The sequence below is a fragment of the Mus caroli genome, unplaced genomic scaffold, assembly GCF_978045245.1.
Source record: "Mus caroli unplaced genomic scaffold, Mus_caroli_1 scaffold_11, whole genome shotgun sequence".
Classification (NCBI taxonomy): Eukaryota; Metazoa; Chordata; class Mammalia; order Rodentia; family Muridae; genus Mus; species Mus caroli.
In genome coordinates this window covers 17,863,421-17,878,087 of record NW_028227266.1, presented here as the reverse complement: position 1 = coordinate 17,878,087, position 14,667 = coordinate 17,863,421, and the positions used below count along the sequence as shown (strand labels likewise).

At 50.7% G+C, this 14,667-nt stretch overlaps 1 protein-coding gene across 2 annotated transcripts in view; it reads left to right on the top strand.

Annotated features, from left to right (window-relative positions):
* Dnmt1 (DNA methyltransferase 1) overlaps window positions 1-14,667 on the top strand; it is a 46,313-nt gene that overhangs the window by 25,040 nt on the left and 6,606 nt on the right. For both annotated transcript variants that reach the window (XM_085844455.1, XM_085844456.1), the window contains exons 13-29: window positions 1,005-1,069; window positions 1,328-1,370; window positions 1,467-1,547; window positions 1,624-1,733; window positions 4,064-4,182; window positions 4,410-4,502; window positions 5,286-5,437; window positions 5,703-5,890; window positions 5,984-6,161; window positions 8,014-8,111; window positions 8,233-8,380; window positions 9,668-9,783; window positions 9,898-10,102; window positions 10,173-10,309; window positions 10,751-10,924; window positions 12,341-12,559; window positions 14,094-14,286. In XM_085844455.1, the coding sequence (XP_085700581.1) occupies window positions 1,005-1,069; window positions 1,328-1,370; window positions 1,467-1,547; window positions 1,624-1,733; window positions 4,064-4,182; window positions 4,410-4,502; window positions 5,286-5,437; window positions 5,703-5,890; window positions 5,984-6,161; window positions 8,014-8,111; window positions 8,233-8,380; window positions 9,668-9,783; window positions 9,898-10,102; window positions 10,173-10,309; window positions 10,751-10,924; window positions 12,341-12,559; window positions 14,094-14,286 (2,319 nt within the window). The remainder of the gene's footprint in view (window positions 1-1,004; window positions 1,070-1,327; window positions 1,371-1,466; window positions 1,548-1,623; window positions 1,734-4,063; window positions 4,183-4,409; window positions 4,503-5,285; window positions 5,438-5,702; window positions 5,891-5,983; window positions 6,162-8,013; window positions 8,112-8,232; window positions 8,381-9,667; window positions 9,784-9,897; window positions 10,103-10,172; window positions 10,310-10,750; window positions 10,925-12,340; window positions 12,560-14,093; window positions 14,287-14,667) is intronic.

The window sequence follows — 14,667 nt, the reverse complement described above, 5'->3', positions numbered from 1 at the left end:
GTCATCTACCCTGTGCAAGGCTCTGGATTCCATCACCCAGCATTGCAAAGGGGAAAAGTTGGGTGAAAGCAGCTGCAATCCCACATCCAAAGGGCAAGAGGCAGGCAGATCTCTTGATTTGAGGCTCTCAAAGTAGCAACCTGACTTCTCTTTTCAGTTAGCACTGAACTGATTCTGTCACCTTGCTCAGAGGTGCCTCTGGCAAGCACCTCCAGTGAGTCATGTATTCTTTTGAACTTCGTGATTTTAAGAGGTCCTTGTTTAGGAGAACCCCACAGTTAGCTACTAGAGAGGCTGCTTCTGGCTCCCAGACCACGCCCATGTTGTTGTGGCCTCATGTAGCTGTGCATGGCATAAGGAGAGACTGGGCTCTGATATCCTCCTTTCCACAAAAATGGCTTATTTTAGCTGGCAGTTGTGGTGCATGTCTTTAATCCTAGTATTCGGGAGGCAGAGGTAGGCCAATCTCTGAGTTCGAGACAGCAGCCCAGAGAAACCCTGTTTTCAAAACTAAAACAAAAAAGGTACAGCTTTTGGACCAGGGCCTCTGTTGGGACTTTGTTAAGCCTTGTTTACATCCTTCAGTGCCTTGGCTCCTGATGTGCCCATGCTGGGGCTGCTTGCTTGGTCTTTTTCTGTTTGTTTTTAGAGACATGGTTTCTCTGTCCTGGAACTCACTCTCTAAGCCAGGCTGACCTCAAACTCGGATTCTCTGCCTCTGCCTCTGCTCTCTCAAGTGCTGGGATAAAGGTGTGTGCCACCACTGCCCAGCTTTTTTTTATATATATATATAATTTGAGTAGGTTCTCACCAAGTATCTCAGGCTGACTTCTAACTCACGGTTCTAGGCTTCTGAGAAGTGGGGTTAGGGCAGACTTGTCATGGGATTTGGACATTGGCATAATTTGGGCCTCATTACCTGACCTTAACCACCTTCCTTCCTGGGTAAGTTCTTAACCCTAAAGTGCTGTCCAAACCAAGAGAGGTTCTGTTCCTTTGTTTAGGAGGAGAAGAGACGAAAAACGACACGTAAAAAACTGGAGTCGCTCACCGTTCCCGTACAGAGCAGGTGATGGTGTTAGACAGTTCCAGGAAGTGGGGTGAGAGATGGGTTAGTGAACTGTCACAGCAGCCTTAGCTTCTGGTGGGAGTGCAGACCAGGATATTCGGCTTCTGCTGCACATGTTGGTAGAGGGTCCCTTAGACCTCCTCGTCCTGACAGTCATCAACGTGCACGGGGTGGCTTAGGGGGAGAGAGTGAACGCAAGGCTGCTGCTGGTGTATTTAAAGCTGATGAAATGGCCGACAACCTTGCGCTTCCTTCCAGATCGGAGAGAAAAGCCGCTCAAAGCAAAAGTGTGATCCCGAAGGTAAGTGCATCTGTGGGAGCTTGGCCGGCAGGGAGGCGTACAGCAGTTCCCTGATGCTGTGGGCTGCCCTCAGGCTGTGCCTGTTCCTTCCCACAGGTCAACTCGCCAAAGTGCCCCGAGTGTGGCCAGCACCTAGACGACCCTAACCTGAAGTACCAGCAGCACCCCAAGGATGCTGTGAGTCCCTTTCTGCCCTCGCCCTTTTACCCCCCTGCCACCTGGTGCCCACGTCTCACTGTCCCCTGTCCTTCAGGTGGATGAACCCCAGATGTTGACCAGTGAGATACTGTCCATCTACGACTCCACCTCGACTTTGTTTGATACCTATGAAGATTCTCCCATGCATAGGTTCACTTCCTTCAGGTAATCGCCGTGCTTGGCTGCCTGTAACGATGTCCTACTGGTAGATGCCCTTATTCGGGGCATCCATGTATAAAGTCCTTCATCCTAACCACAGGGCTCTGGAGATAACTCACCCTGTAAAGAGCCAAGAGGCCGATGAAGTTTGGGTAGACATCAGCCACATGAGACAGGGTTTCACTTAAACAGCCCAGCCTGCCCTCCAACTTGATAGGCAGTTGTGGGTGACCTTGGCCTCCTGACGCTTTTGTGCAGTTCTGGGGAGCCAGACCTCACTTACGCTAGGCGGGCACTTCACCAGCTGAGCCTCATTTCCAGCCCCGGTTTTTGTTTTTGTTTTTGTTTTCTGTTTTGATTTTCCAGACAGGGTTTCTCTGTAGTCCTGGCTGTCTTAGAACTCACTCTGCAGACCAGGCTGGCTTTGAACTCCCTGAGATCTGCCTGCCTCTGCTTCCTGGGTGCTGGGGTTAAAGGTGTGTGCTACCACCTCCAGTCCTGCTTTTGTCTTTTGAGGCCCAGGGTCTTTAGTCTTTAACTATGTCACCGGACTATCTGTCAGCTCTCTTTCATCCCAAGTATGCCACCACAGAGCTTCATTTTTCTTTTTTTTTTCTTTTCTTTTTTTTTTTTTTTTTCCTTTTTGAAACCAGGACTCACTATATAGCCGTGGCTAGAACTCTTGAAATTGATCAGGCTAGACTCAACTTGGATCTGCCAGCCTCTGCCTCCTGAGTACTGGCACTAAAGGTGTGCACCACTGAGCCTGGCTACAACGTCTAGCTTTGTTACTGTTCCAATGCTGTTTCACTGTGCTCGAGCCTAGGCCCTTCTGCACTCTCGACGAGTGAGCTACTCCCAGCCCCCCACTTTCCGCCCGCACCCCCAGGTTTGTTTGACGCTTTGAGGTTGGTGTGGCTCTGAGTTAAGTCTTTAGTCTGTGCCAGTCTGAAGCTCATTCCTGTGCTCACACAAGGACCCGCTCTGAGCTGTGCAGGGAGCCAAGTCCACAGACGTAGCACGTAGAGCCTTGCCTTCCTGTCACAGAACACCAGCGAGTGCTCTCACATGATTTGGTAGTGCTTGCAACCCAAAAGCACTTTGGATTTGCATTGTTTCGCAGGATCTGTGTGTATCTCGCAAGGTATCTTGGGATCCACATCTAGAGATGAGACTCCCAAGGGCTCGGGTTCACCACCTGCTGTGGACCCAGCAATCCGGGCCAGGCTAGCTCTGAGTTTTTGGTTGTCCTCCTACCTTTTTTCAAGTGCTGGAGTTCCAGGCATGCCCGCCATCTATAGCTCAGACAGTATCTCTTTAGTGCACTAGCGGTTTGCCTTGACTTTGTTTGGAAGGCTCGGAATGGCAATTCCCGTGTGCTGTAGACTTTAATGCTCAATGTGGGATTGTGGAGATTGGGTTAGTAATCCTCAGCCTAACAGCTCCAGGTAGTGAGAGAGCCTGCCTGGCAGAGAAATCGCAGAAGCAAAGTTGCAGTCGGAATGCAGGCTTGACATGAAGAAAGGCCTTGTGAAGGCCAGTGGGGCACAGAGAGTTGGCCGAGGCCCTTGCTTGGTTTGCCTGAAGGCTTGGGCTAGGCCTGATCTGACTGGGCTGCAGTAAATGCAGAGGCTGTAGCGGCTGGTGGAGAAGCAGGCCTAGGTTGTGACCAGGCTGGGACACACGAGTCCTGGGCTGTATGGTGGAAGGTCCCCTCAGGAAGCACCATTGGCACTGCAGCAGGCATCATTCCTGGGTTGAACCCACCGTGGGCTGAGATGCCTAGGGCCATTTGTGTCGAGATCCCTGAGTGTGGCTGTGGCTGTCACTGTTACCTCTTCCCTGCTGCTGGAACGCTGATTCCCATAAAGGATACTGTCCGCCAGTAATCTAGAGGGCTAGGCCGTAATAAGCAGGAGACCTCTGAGGGGCCCATTGAAGCCTGCCCTGTGATAGCAGTCATCAGTGGTGTCTCTGTGGCACCCTCGGGGCTGAGGCCAAGCTTCCATCAGTGAGTTATATAGCCACATTCCTGGTGGGGGAAGGTCTGAGGGCACACAGCCCTTGTGCTAGAAGCTGGGCACCATAAGGGACTCCCTGTTGGCTGAGTGACTAGTAGAAACAAACCTTGGCCAGGATCAGGCCTGGTACTACAATGTTCCTTTTAGTCTGGAGAGTAAATTCGGGTTCGGTTCCTGATACCTATGTAGGAACCCTCTGACCTTGGTGTGTGTGCTTGTAGTGCAGGGGAGGGAGCGAGAGTCGGGGTGGGTGAAGGGCGGTCTTGGCTCTCAGTGTTGGGTTTGGTGGTAAAGTGATGTTTGTTGCCTATTCAGTGTGTACTGCAGTCGCGGGCACCTGTGTCCTGTCGACACCGGTCTCATTGAGAAGAACGTAGAGCTCTACTTTTCTGGGTGTGCCAAAGCAATTCATGACGAGAATCCATCTATGGAAGGTATGTGAAGTGTTCGAACAAGGGTTGTTTCAAGAAGCAAGCACATTGAGGAGGCGCGATCCCTCCCTTGGGAGGCGCTGCTTCAAGGAAGAGCTTGAAGTTCTGCCATTAACTGAGCAAAGTGACCTTGGAAAGGCAGCCTGCTGGCTGGGTCTCCGGCGGGGATATGAGTTGTGAGTCGCCATGTTTTTAGTCTTGTTTCTTATAGAAAGACATCTTTTCTACAGGTGGTATTAACGGCAAAAACCTCGGGCCAATCAATCAGTGGTGGCTCAGTGGCTTTGATGGTGGCGAGAAGGTGCTCATTGGCTTCTCCACTGGTGAGTGTCTGCAGGCACAGCATCCTGGAACCACCCGCCTGCCCGCCCGGGCTTGCTGGGCTCTGGGCAGAGGTGTCCTCCGGCCTGGGGAATCTGGTGGCTAATGAATCATAACTGGCCTGGAAGCACACTACGACAGTCAAATGCTTACAATTTGAATGGGTCCAAAACTTAGCTAAGTTCCCTTTTCTTCTGGCCCAAGTGGTTCTAGCTAATGGAGAAGTTGGGCTGTTGGGGTTTGGTTGTGGGCTTTTTGTTTGCTTTTTTTTTTTTTTTTTTTTTAGGTTGTAGGATAAATTTTAGACTGTTCTGGATGCTGGGAGGATTTATACTTGCCCCGTATTCAGCCTGGAGGCCATCAGCTTTGAGATGGCCTTAAGTTTCTTTCTCTACACTTCCCTGTGAATGTTGTGTACTGTACCATGCGTGTGGGGTCATATAGGACAACTTGTAGTTGATTCTCTTCCTCTACCATGTCAGTCCCTAGGCTCAAACTCAGGTCGTCAAGCTTACAAATTAATGCCCTTACTGGTGAGCTGTCTCATTGGCCTTGAAACAGCTTTTTAAAATGTCTTACCTGCTGGACAAAGCAGATACCTGTTGTCCTAGCTATTCAGGAGGCTTGAATTCAGGGCCAGCCTAGGCAACGTGACAAGAGCCCTTACTCAAACCAAGCAGCTGTCTGCATAAATGACAGGTGTTGGAGATGGAAATGCTGGTCAGCCTAACTGGACTGATCATTCCTCCACATTCTTGAAAAAACAAGTCATGCTTTCTTCCTAGCATTTGCTGAATACATTTTGATGGAGCCCAGCGAAGAGTATGCGCCAATATTTGGGCTGATGCAGGAGAAAATTTACATCAGCAAGATCGTTGTTGAGTTCCTGCAAAACAATCCTGATGCTGTATATGAAGACCTGATCAATAAGATTGAGGTGCGAGCTTTGCCTTGCCTTTGGGTTTGGATCCACATACAAGAATGGGCACAGTCTTCTGCTACCACTAGAAGAGCTTTGATATAGATGAATGAAGCAGGCCTTAGGGCATGACACAGCTGTAGAACCCCTGCCTAGAACTCCCCAGTGAGGGGCTGAGGTACACTGCTTGCCTAGCATGTGTGAAGTACTAGGCTCTCCCTCCCCCAGTATTACAAGGATGTAAAATATTCAAAACATCTGATCTTCTTTTCTTCCCCTAAAGACCACTGTTCCTCCTTCTACCATTAATGTGAACCGGTTCACAGAGGACTCCCTCTTACGCCACGCCCAGTTTGTAGTGAGCCAGGTAGAGAGTTACGACGAAGCCAAGGACGATGATGAGACACCCATCTTCTTGTCTCCCTGTATGAGAGCCCTGATCCATTTGGCTGGTGTCTCCCTGGGACAGAGGTAAGGATGTAGCAAGAATCGGATTGGAGGCTTGAGACCAGAGGAGGCAATCTCCTGTGTTTGGTTCTCTGAAACGGTGGCCATCTCCCTCAGGCGAGCAACAAGGCGCGTCATGGGTGCTACCAAGGAGAAGGACAAAGCGCCCACGAAAGCCACCACCACCAAGCTGGTCTATCAGATCTTTGACACTTTCTTCTCAGAGCAGATTGAGAAGTATGATAAGGAGGACAAGGAGAATGCCATGAAGCGCCGCCGCTGTGGTGTCTGTGAGGTGAGCCGGCCATCCTTGGCACCCCTTCCTTAGACGTGAAGGAGAGCAGTCCATGCTTTGGGGTAACCTCCTGATCCTCTCTGTCCATCTGGGGTTGAAGTCGGAGTGTCCAAGACCTTTGGTCTCGCTGATGCTAGGCTACAGATCCTGGGTTTCCTGAGAGATGCTAGCTCTGCCTCTATTTCCTGTGGGTGTTGAGAGAGCAGACGCTGACCCCAGGAGCCAAAGCTGTCCCCTCCACCCTCACCCCGGGCGCATTTCCTGGGATTCCATCTAGAACTGAAAGAGCGCATTGCTCTCAGGTTAGACTTGTGGCTGCAGAAGCCTCTTGCTTTGACCTCCAAGAGCTGGCCTTACAGACCTGTGCCACCGTGCCTGGCTCTTGTGAATTATAAATCCTTTTCATATAGATAGCCTTGGAATCAACCTACATTACACTAAACAAGCAAATACAAACTTCAAATAATGTGGTAAAGCTACACATGGAGGCGCCGGCCTGTGATCCTGGCCCAGGCTGAGAAGTGGAGGCAGGAGGATCGGGACTGCAGGGTCATGCTCAGTTTATCGTGAGTTTGAGGTCAGCCTGGGCTGAATTTATCCTAAACCGTAGCCTACACGCGCACGTGTGTTCTGAGGCGCTTCTGTGTCCAGGGCTGACTGAAACTCCTCGTGTGCACTGGGCATCCAGGTATGCACTGCCGTGGCCAGACCTGTAACGTCAGTGTGTCCTGCCTGACAGCAGCTTACAGGGCTCGCCTTGGCCCAGGTTGTACAGGGACTTGGGTATCCTGTGGCTTTGAATGGGTGACAAGACTCCTGCGTGTGCTGTTCTTAGCATCCAGGGGGCAGCTGGGGGTTTATTTTCTTCAGAGAAAGTCACCTTTTGCAATTTAGTGTTTTGACTTTCCCTGGGTAGAGCCTGGCTGGTTTCCACACAACCACAGTAGCGTGTCCTCTTCTCTCTTGGCAGCCCTCATGAGGATGCCCTGTCCTCGCTGTGCCTTGACTTTTCTCACTGTCCTTGTATCTGGTGTTTGTTTTAAAGGTGCCCCTTTCTTGGCGGTGGTGTGGGAGTGTGGTTGCGGTGGTGTGGGAGTGTGGTTGCGGCGGTGGTGGGTTTTTTAGGTGGAGTCGGGTACTTGATGGTCCTGTTTGGTTACCTTATTCTCATGGTTCGTTTTTGTTAGGGGCTGTCCCCACTGACTGGTGGGGACTCTGGTAGCTCTGACACTCAACAGAGCTGCTTTTGAGCTTCTAAGGTGCCGTCAGCACCCTCTTCACCTCCGAATTCTCAGATGCACACGCCTCTTCTGCACATGTCCTCTGTGAGCAGCCGGATGGCCTGGTACCTAAAACAGGTTAAGGCCATGTGTGGCTGCCATGCTATTGCTCAGGGGAAGGGTCAAAAAACTCTGTTCAGCACAAGGCCAGTATGTTTTCACACTTTGACAGTTTTCATTAGAGAGCTGTCTGCATGGGCCACGGTGTGCATATGAAGGTCAGAAGAAACTCTGTAGAGTTGGTTTTCTGCCTTTCTGTGGGCCTTGGGTATTGAACTTGGGTTATAAGGCTTGGCACCAAGTGCCTTTACCCACTGGCCCAACATGCATATTTTTGAAAGTTATAATTAAAAATTCCTGGGCCTGGGTGTGGTGGCACACACCTCTAATCCCAGCATTCAGCTGCAGAGGCAGGAGTATCTGAGTTCAAGGCCAGCCTGGTCTACATAGTTCCATGACAGCCAGAGTTTTGTAGAGAGACACTGTCTCCAAAACAAAAACAAAAAGGCCAAACAAAATGAAAGTTTCTAGTTAAGAATTGCTGATTGATCGACTCTTTTGCTATTTTTCAGGTCTGTCAGCAGCCTGAGTGTGGGAAGTGCAAGGCGTGCAAAGATATGGTGAAGTTTGGTGGCACTGGACGGAGTAAGCAGGCTTGCCTCAAGAGGAGGTAGGCTGTGCTGTATTCTGCTCGGATAACAGAGCAGCCAGGGTGCCAGGGAATGCTGCAGGGACGGGGTGTGGAGCTGACATGCGCTTTGCCTGGGTTGACTGTAGTGTGTGTTCTGCAGGTGTCCTAACTTGGCGGTGAAGGAGGCAGACGACGATGAAGAGGCTGATGATGATGTGTCAGAGATGCCATCACCCAAAAAGCTGCATCAGGGGAAGAAGAAGAAGCAGAACAAGGACCGCATCTCCTGGCTTGGGCAGCCTATGAAGGTGAGGCCCCTTCCTCTTCATGCTGCTGCGCCTCTGAGCCCAGCCATGCAGCCAGGACCGAGAGAGGAGGACTGTCGTCCAGCTGCTGTCCTCTTTCCCTCCCTCGTTCCTGATACTGGGAGTGGAATGCAAGGCCCCAGGCTGCTGGACTAGAGCTCTGCACCTGAGCTGTGCCTCACTCCTCACTGGTGGACCCTGAGCCAAGGCTGCAGCACAGGTAGCCCATCTGCTTGTGCCCTTTGTGGTGCTCCATGGCCACCTCTCAGGCGCTAAGCCGCATGCTGCCCTGTCAGACTGTGTTTTGTTGCTATAAAAACCAAGCCTGATGGTGGTGGCACATGGCCTTTAATCTCAGCACTTGGGAGGCAGAGGCAGGCTTGGCAGGCATAGCTTGAGTTCTGGGTTACTCTGGTTTACACAGCATATTCCAAGAGAGCATGTTCCAAGAATGGGGAGAGGTCAGAAGCCTTGTGGGTTTGGCTTGGTTTGGAGATAGGATCTTACTGTATAAGTTAGAACTTCTATTTTCATTAGTCTTTTAGATTGATTTATCACATGTAGATGGCTGGGGTTAGAAGAAGATAGTGAATCGTCTAGACCTGCAGTTAAGGTTGGCTCTCAGCCACTGTGGGTGCCGGTAACCGAATCCAGGTTCCCTGTAAGAGCAGTGAGTGCTGCTCTTCATGGGGTTGCTTTCTTTTTAGCCTTTCCAATGTGAGGATTACAGGCATGCGCACTACCAATCCCAGCGGCTCGTGCCTTTTCTTTGAGTCAAAGTTTTTTACTGTGTAGCTCTGGCTGGCCTGGAACTCAATGCAGACTAGGTAGGCCTGCCTCTGCCTCCAGAGTGCTGGAATTAAAGATGTGTGCCATGACACCTGGCTTTTTTTCCTTAATTTGATTACATTTACTCGTGGATGCCGCAGCACCGTGTGTCAGGACAGGTCGTGTAAGTTGCCAATCTCCATCTCCCATGTTGGTCCCAGAGATCAACCTTTGGTCGTCTGCCTTGGAAGCGAGCTTCTTTGTTTATCCACTGAGCCATCCCATCCTCCATGACTTAGTAAATCAAAAGTCGTGGTTGGCTGGTTTGTCTGTTTGTTTATTTAGGGTTGCTAGGGATGGAGCCCAGAGCCTAGCATCTCTTAAGTACACTTTGCACTGCTGACCCACACACCCTTAGTCCCAAGTAATTTTCATAGGAAGTCAGGGAGAGCCGCCACCCAGCTTAAATCTAGTGAGAGCCTTGGATGTGACTATCACCTGGGCTCCATCGCTTGCTTTCAGATTGAAGAGAATAGAACTTACTATCAGAAGGTGAGCATCGATGAGGAGATGCTAGAGGTGGGCGACTGCGTCTCGGTCATTCCAGATGATTCCTCCAAACCACTCTATCTAGCCAGGTATGCACGCCTGCCTTTTCTCTTGAACACCTAAAGTCCAACTTTGTCAGAACAGACCCCAGGTTCTGCTGGTTACATGAGACCTCTGTTCCCCGTCCTGTCTTATGACTGCAGGGTCACAGCTCTGTGGGAAGACAAGAATGGGCAGATGATGTTCCACGCGCACTGGTTCTGCGCTGGGACAGACACAGTCCTGGGAGCCACCTCCGACCCCCTGGAGCTGTTCCTGGTGGGCGAGTGCGAAAACATGCAGCTTTCCTACATCCACAGCAAGGTCAAGGTCATCTACAAAGCCCCTTCTGAAAACTGGGCCATGGAGGTGAGTGCCTCTCGTCCCTATGCTCTGTCCCACTGTTAGAGCCGAGGCCGACACAAGTCTGTCTCCATAGGGAGGCACAGACCCTGAGACCACACTGCCTGGGGCTGAGGACGGCAAGACTTACTTCTTCCAGCTCTGGTACAACCAGGAGTATGCAAGGTTTGAATCCCCACCCAAGACCCAGCCGACCGAGGACAACAAGCACAAGTGAGTGTGGGAGCCAATCGCAGGCCTCCCCGTGCCCACCCTGCTCTGCCGTCAAAGTTTTACTTCCCAGTTGTGTTCTTTGCTGACCAAAGAGGCCTAACATAAGGGAATGTTTAAAATGTATGGACCACTTGGAGGTTACCTTGAGCAAGGTGTGGCCTTCTGTTTAAAAATCCTCATTTGTGGTGCTGGGTTGTAGCCCTGGGCCTTGGACATGCTGGCAGAACACACTGCTGCTGTTCACAGCCTCGGCCTTGTTTCTAGTATTGATTTCTGTCTTTGAGCTGTGGTCCCCAAGAGCTGTCTTCAAAGTGTAGACATAAAGAAGGGGGACAATTCTCCAGATACCTGCAGATGTTCTTAGGTTTCAGTGACTGCTCCTGCCACCATCCTGCCACTTCAGAGCCTCGAGCTTTTCTGCTCTTGCCTTGGCTTCTGCAGGTTCTGCCTATCTTGTATCCGGCTGGCTGAGCTGAGACAAAAAGAAATGCCCAAGGTCCTGGAACAAATTGAGGAGGTGGATGGCCGGGTCTACTGCAGTTCCATCACCAAGAATGGTGTTGTCTACCGACTGGGTGACAGTGTGTACCTTCCTCCCGAGGCCTTTACTTTCAAGTGAGTGCCCCATGTCCCACACCAGTCAGCTGGCTTTGTGATATCCCAGCTGATCCTTTAAGCCAATGTTAGACCATCATTCTGGTTTCTAGTGAGAAGCCAATAACCTCCTGACTGCATTTCAGTTTCAGAGCTGTTAGCTTTATTACTATAGCAAAGTACCTGATGGAGCTGAGTTGCAATATGGAAGCCATATTCTGGCTCATTTTGGAAGTTCCAGCACAAGGTTGGGCAACTACCACTCTAAGCCTGAGGGTGACAGAGCTCGTGTCATCTGGTTAGGAAGTGAAGGAGAGAAGAGGTTCTGTTGCCACTGTCCCCCTTGAGGGTAACAGAGGGCGTATCTCCAGGGACATTCCTAGCCTTGTAAATGTTCATCGCTTGCTGATAGTGCAGCCCTGGGGACTTGGGGACCTTCAGCACACTGCCTCGGGAGCCTTCTTTCTGCATCTGAGCTGTGAGTGTCGTGAGCCTGGGTGAGACCCACAATGCTGGACAGTCTGTTCCTACCTCAGCTCTGCCTCTCAGCAGCTGGGAGGCCTCAGGCTTGGGTTTCTCCCTGCAGTCTTTTTCCTGAAGCTGATGGGGTCTTGTCTGCCAGGACTCGAAGCCTGTTGAAAATGCAGTGCTCTACCCACTGGTCTGGCAAATGAGATCTTTTACTGTGAGCAGGATACCTCAGACTCCACGTGTTGGATGTTGAGACATCATCACCTTCACTCTCCATCCACTTTGTCCTCAGCACTAGCAAAAGTTGGAGTTGCCGTTTGTGTTTACCAAACCATACCTCAGGATCTAGACTTGTGGACCCATTTCCCTCATGCCCAGTGGGACCTTAACCCCCAAATTCAGCTTAGTCGTTTTGACCCATGGAACTGAGGCATTGGGTGGGTGCCTCTGTGCTACTGGTGTTAGGTGTTTTACCAGTCTAGTACTGCTTGTCTTTGGTACCCTCTACAGGTTGCCCTCTGTAAAGTCCCGTGCCAGGTAGAGGCACAGCATGGAGGTCACACACAGTTCTCAGAGGGGCCTCTGGGACTAGAGCAGACTGTAGAGCCCAGATAAGAAAGTCAAGGCAACTGCTAGCCAGAGTGGGCAGCCAGCTTTGTTAGACCAAATTTTGTTTGTTAGACCAAATTTTGTTAGTTAGACCAAATTCAGGCTTTCTCAGGGTCCATCCTTCACCATCACATTTACAGCCTTACATCTGTTCTCCATAGTCCAGGAAGTGAAAGTCGTGTCCAAGCGGAAAGCATCCACACCCACCTGAGCTCTGGGAATTGGGTGGCATGAGATTTTATTTGCGTTATCTTTCCTTGACGGTACTTGGATGTGACGAGGAATTGGCTCACTCCAACCAGTCATCTAGGCTCTAGCTCCAAGCTCAGTTGTACCCTTCACTATTCCTCTCTGCAGCATCAAAGTGGCTAGCCCCGTGAAACGCCCAAAGAAGGATCCTGTGAACGAGACCCTGTACCCTGAGCACTACCGCAAGTATTCGGACTACATCAAGGGGAGCAACCTGGATGCTCCAGAGCCCTATCGCATCGGTCGGATAAAAGAGATCCACTGTGGCAAGAAGAAAGGCAAGGTCAACGAGGCAGACATCAAGCTGAGGCTCTACAAGTTCTACAGGTGGGCGTGGGCTCTGCCTGCCCAGAGGCCTTCCAGGAGGCTGTGCTGGTTATCCTGAGGTCACGAGTGTGTTTGCAGAGCTGGAGCTTTTCAGGCATTCCTAGTTGTAGACCAGTGGGGAACCTATGTCTGACGAGGACCAAGAGCTGGTGTCAATGACTGTGTCCTGATTTGACTGGGTCTTCCTCCCCAAACCACAGTCCCTTTCTCTGCTCTTGCATCGCCCTCCCTGAGCCTGCTCTGCACCTTCCTTGCTGGTTCTGGAGTTTGTTTTCCAGTCCTTGGCTTAACTCAACACTCCCCTACACGTGCGCACGCGCACGCACGCACACACACATCTTACACCTTTGTGCATTTGTGGGTGCTTTCTGCTTCTTTGATTGTGAGTGGGTGTTAACTGGTTGACAAAGGCAGTTCGATCCCTAGGGTTTGAGGCTAGCTTGGTCTACATAGTGAGTTCAAGGATAGCCAGAGCTACAGAGAGACAAAACAGACCTGGGGTTCCATTCTGGAGTTCAGGCTCCCCTAAAACATACTCTGTGGTCCACTCCTGCCTTAATACCATATTGATCCTCCTGCCTCAGCCCTCACTGTCTTTACCTTGTAAAAATCCCGCAGCTGGAAGTGGTGAGGGGCTTCTGTGAAAGAGAACTGTACCAGGTGGACCAGCCAACACAGCTGGAGCGTGAGATCCTTGTCTCAGCATCCCAAGGGTTGGATAGCAGGCACTGCTACTACACCTGATTTTCCTAGAGCCTTTGTAATAATCAGCGTGGTAAACAAAAGAGCAGGGCGCCCAGCATTGATGGGTGGGATGAAGGCAGAGAGCACCACCAGCCTCGGATGGTGCCCAGGAATCCTATTCCCGCTGTGGTATTGGGGCCAAGTAAGGGTTGGTGGCCACCAAGCTGACTGGACTGGGATGTGGTCTTTTCTATGGTGCAGTTTGGTTGAGCATCCTCAAAATACTGAAAATTCTACAACTGATCTCTTCTTACAGGCTGCCACAGGTATACTTAATGCTACATAGAGACCAGAGAGATGGCTCAGTGCTTAAGATTTGATGTTTGTTTTCTAGCACCCAGAGAGGTGGTGGCCACAGTCATCTGTAACTCCAAATTCCACAGGACCTGCTGCCATTCTCTGCCCTCCGTGGGCATTGTACACACCTGTAACCATACACATACGGACGGAAATTACCCATTCACACTAAATAAAAATGAATAAATATTTTTTAAATGCTGCCTGAAGTGACCTGGGTGACAGGGATGGTAGCTGATGTCCGTGTTCCTGGTAGTTGAAGTGCTGTGGCAGGAGGATCACTGAGTTGGAGGTCGGCCTGGGCAGCAGAGCAAGACACTGTCTCAACAAATAAAAGGCCTTGAAGCTGTGGTGTGAGGTGTACAAGACTAACAAGATTCCTGTTCTCAGAGTCGGCACTCAGTTGCTGGTTCCAGGCATTTCAGAGGAGGGTGCTCGGCCTGGGATTATAAATGTGTGGTAAAGTAGTATTCCCCTGGTATCCTCCTCACAGGCCTGAGAATACCCACAAGTCCTACAACGGATCCTATCACACTGACATCAACATGCTTTACTGGAGCGACGAGGAAGCTGTGGTGAACTTCAGCGACGTGCAGGGCCGCTGTACCGTGGAGTACGGAGAAGACCTACTTGAGAGCATCCAGGATTATTCACAAGGGGGCCCCGACCGCTTCTACTTCCTCGAGGTGGAGCCAAGCTTCAGGGGCAAATGTGCAGGAGCAGGGTGCCTAAGAAAGTGGCTCGGGCTGGGGCAGGGCTCAGTGAGACAGGGCCTTTGTTCGGCAGACACTAGGTTAATCCTGGGTGTGTCTTTCGACAGGAGATATAAGAGAAGCTAAGGAGGCAGCTAATTCGTGTGTAGATTTGATTATTTTGTTTGTTTTTTTTTTTTTTAGTGAATTTTTAAAAAATTTTTATTTTCATGAGAATTAATTGGTATTTTGCCCACATGATATATGTCCGTGTGATGGCATCAGATCCTTGAAACTGGAGTTAAAGACAATTGAGCTACCCTGTGGGTGCTAGGAATTGATCCTGGGTCCTTAGAAAGAGCAGCTGGTACCCCA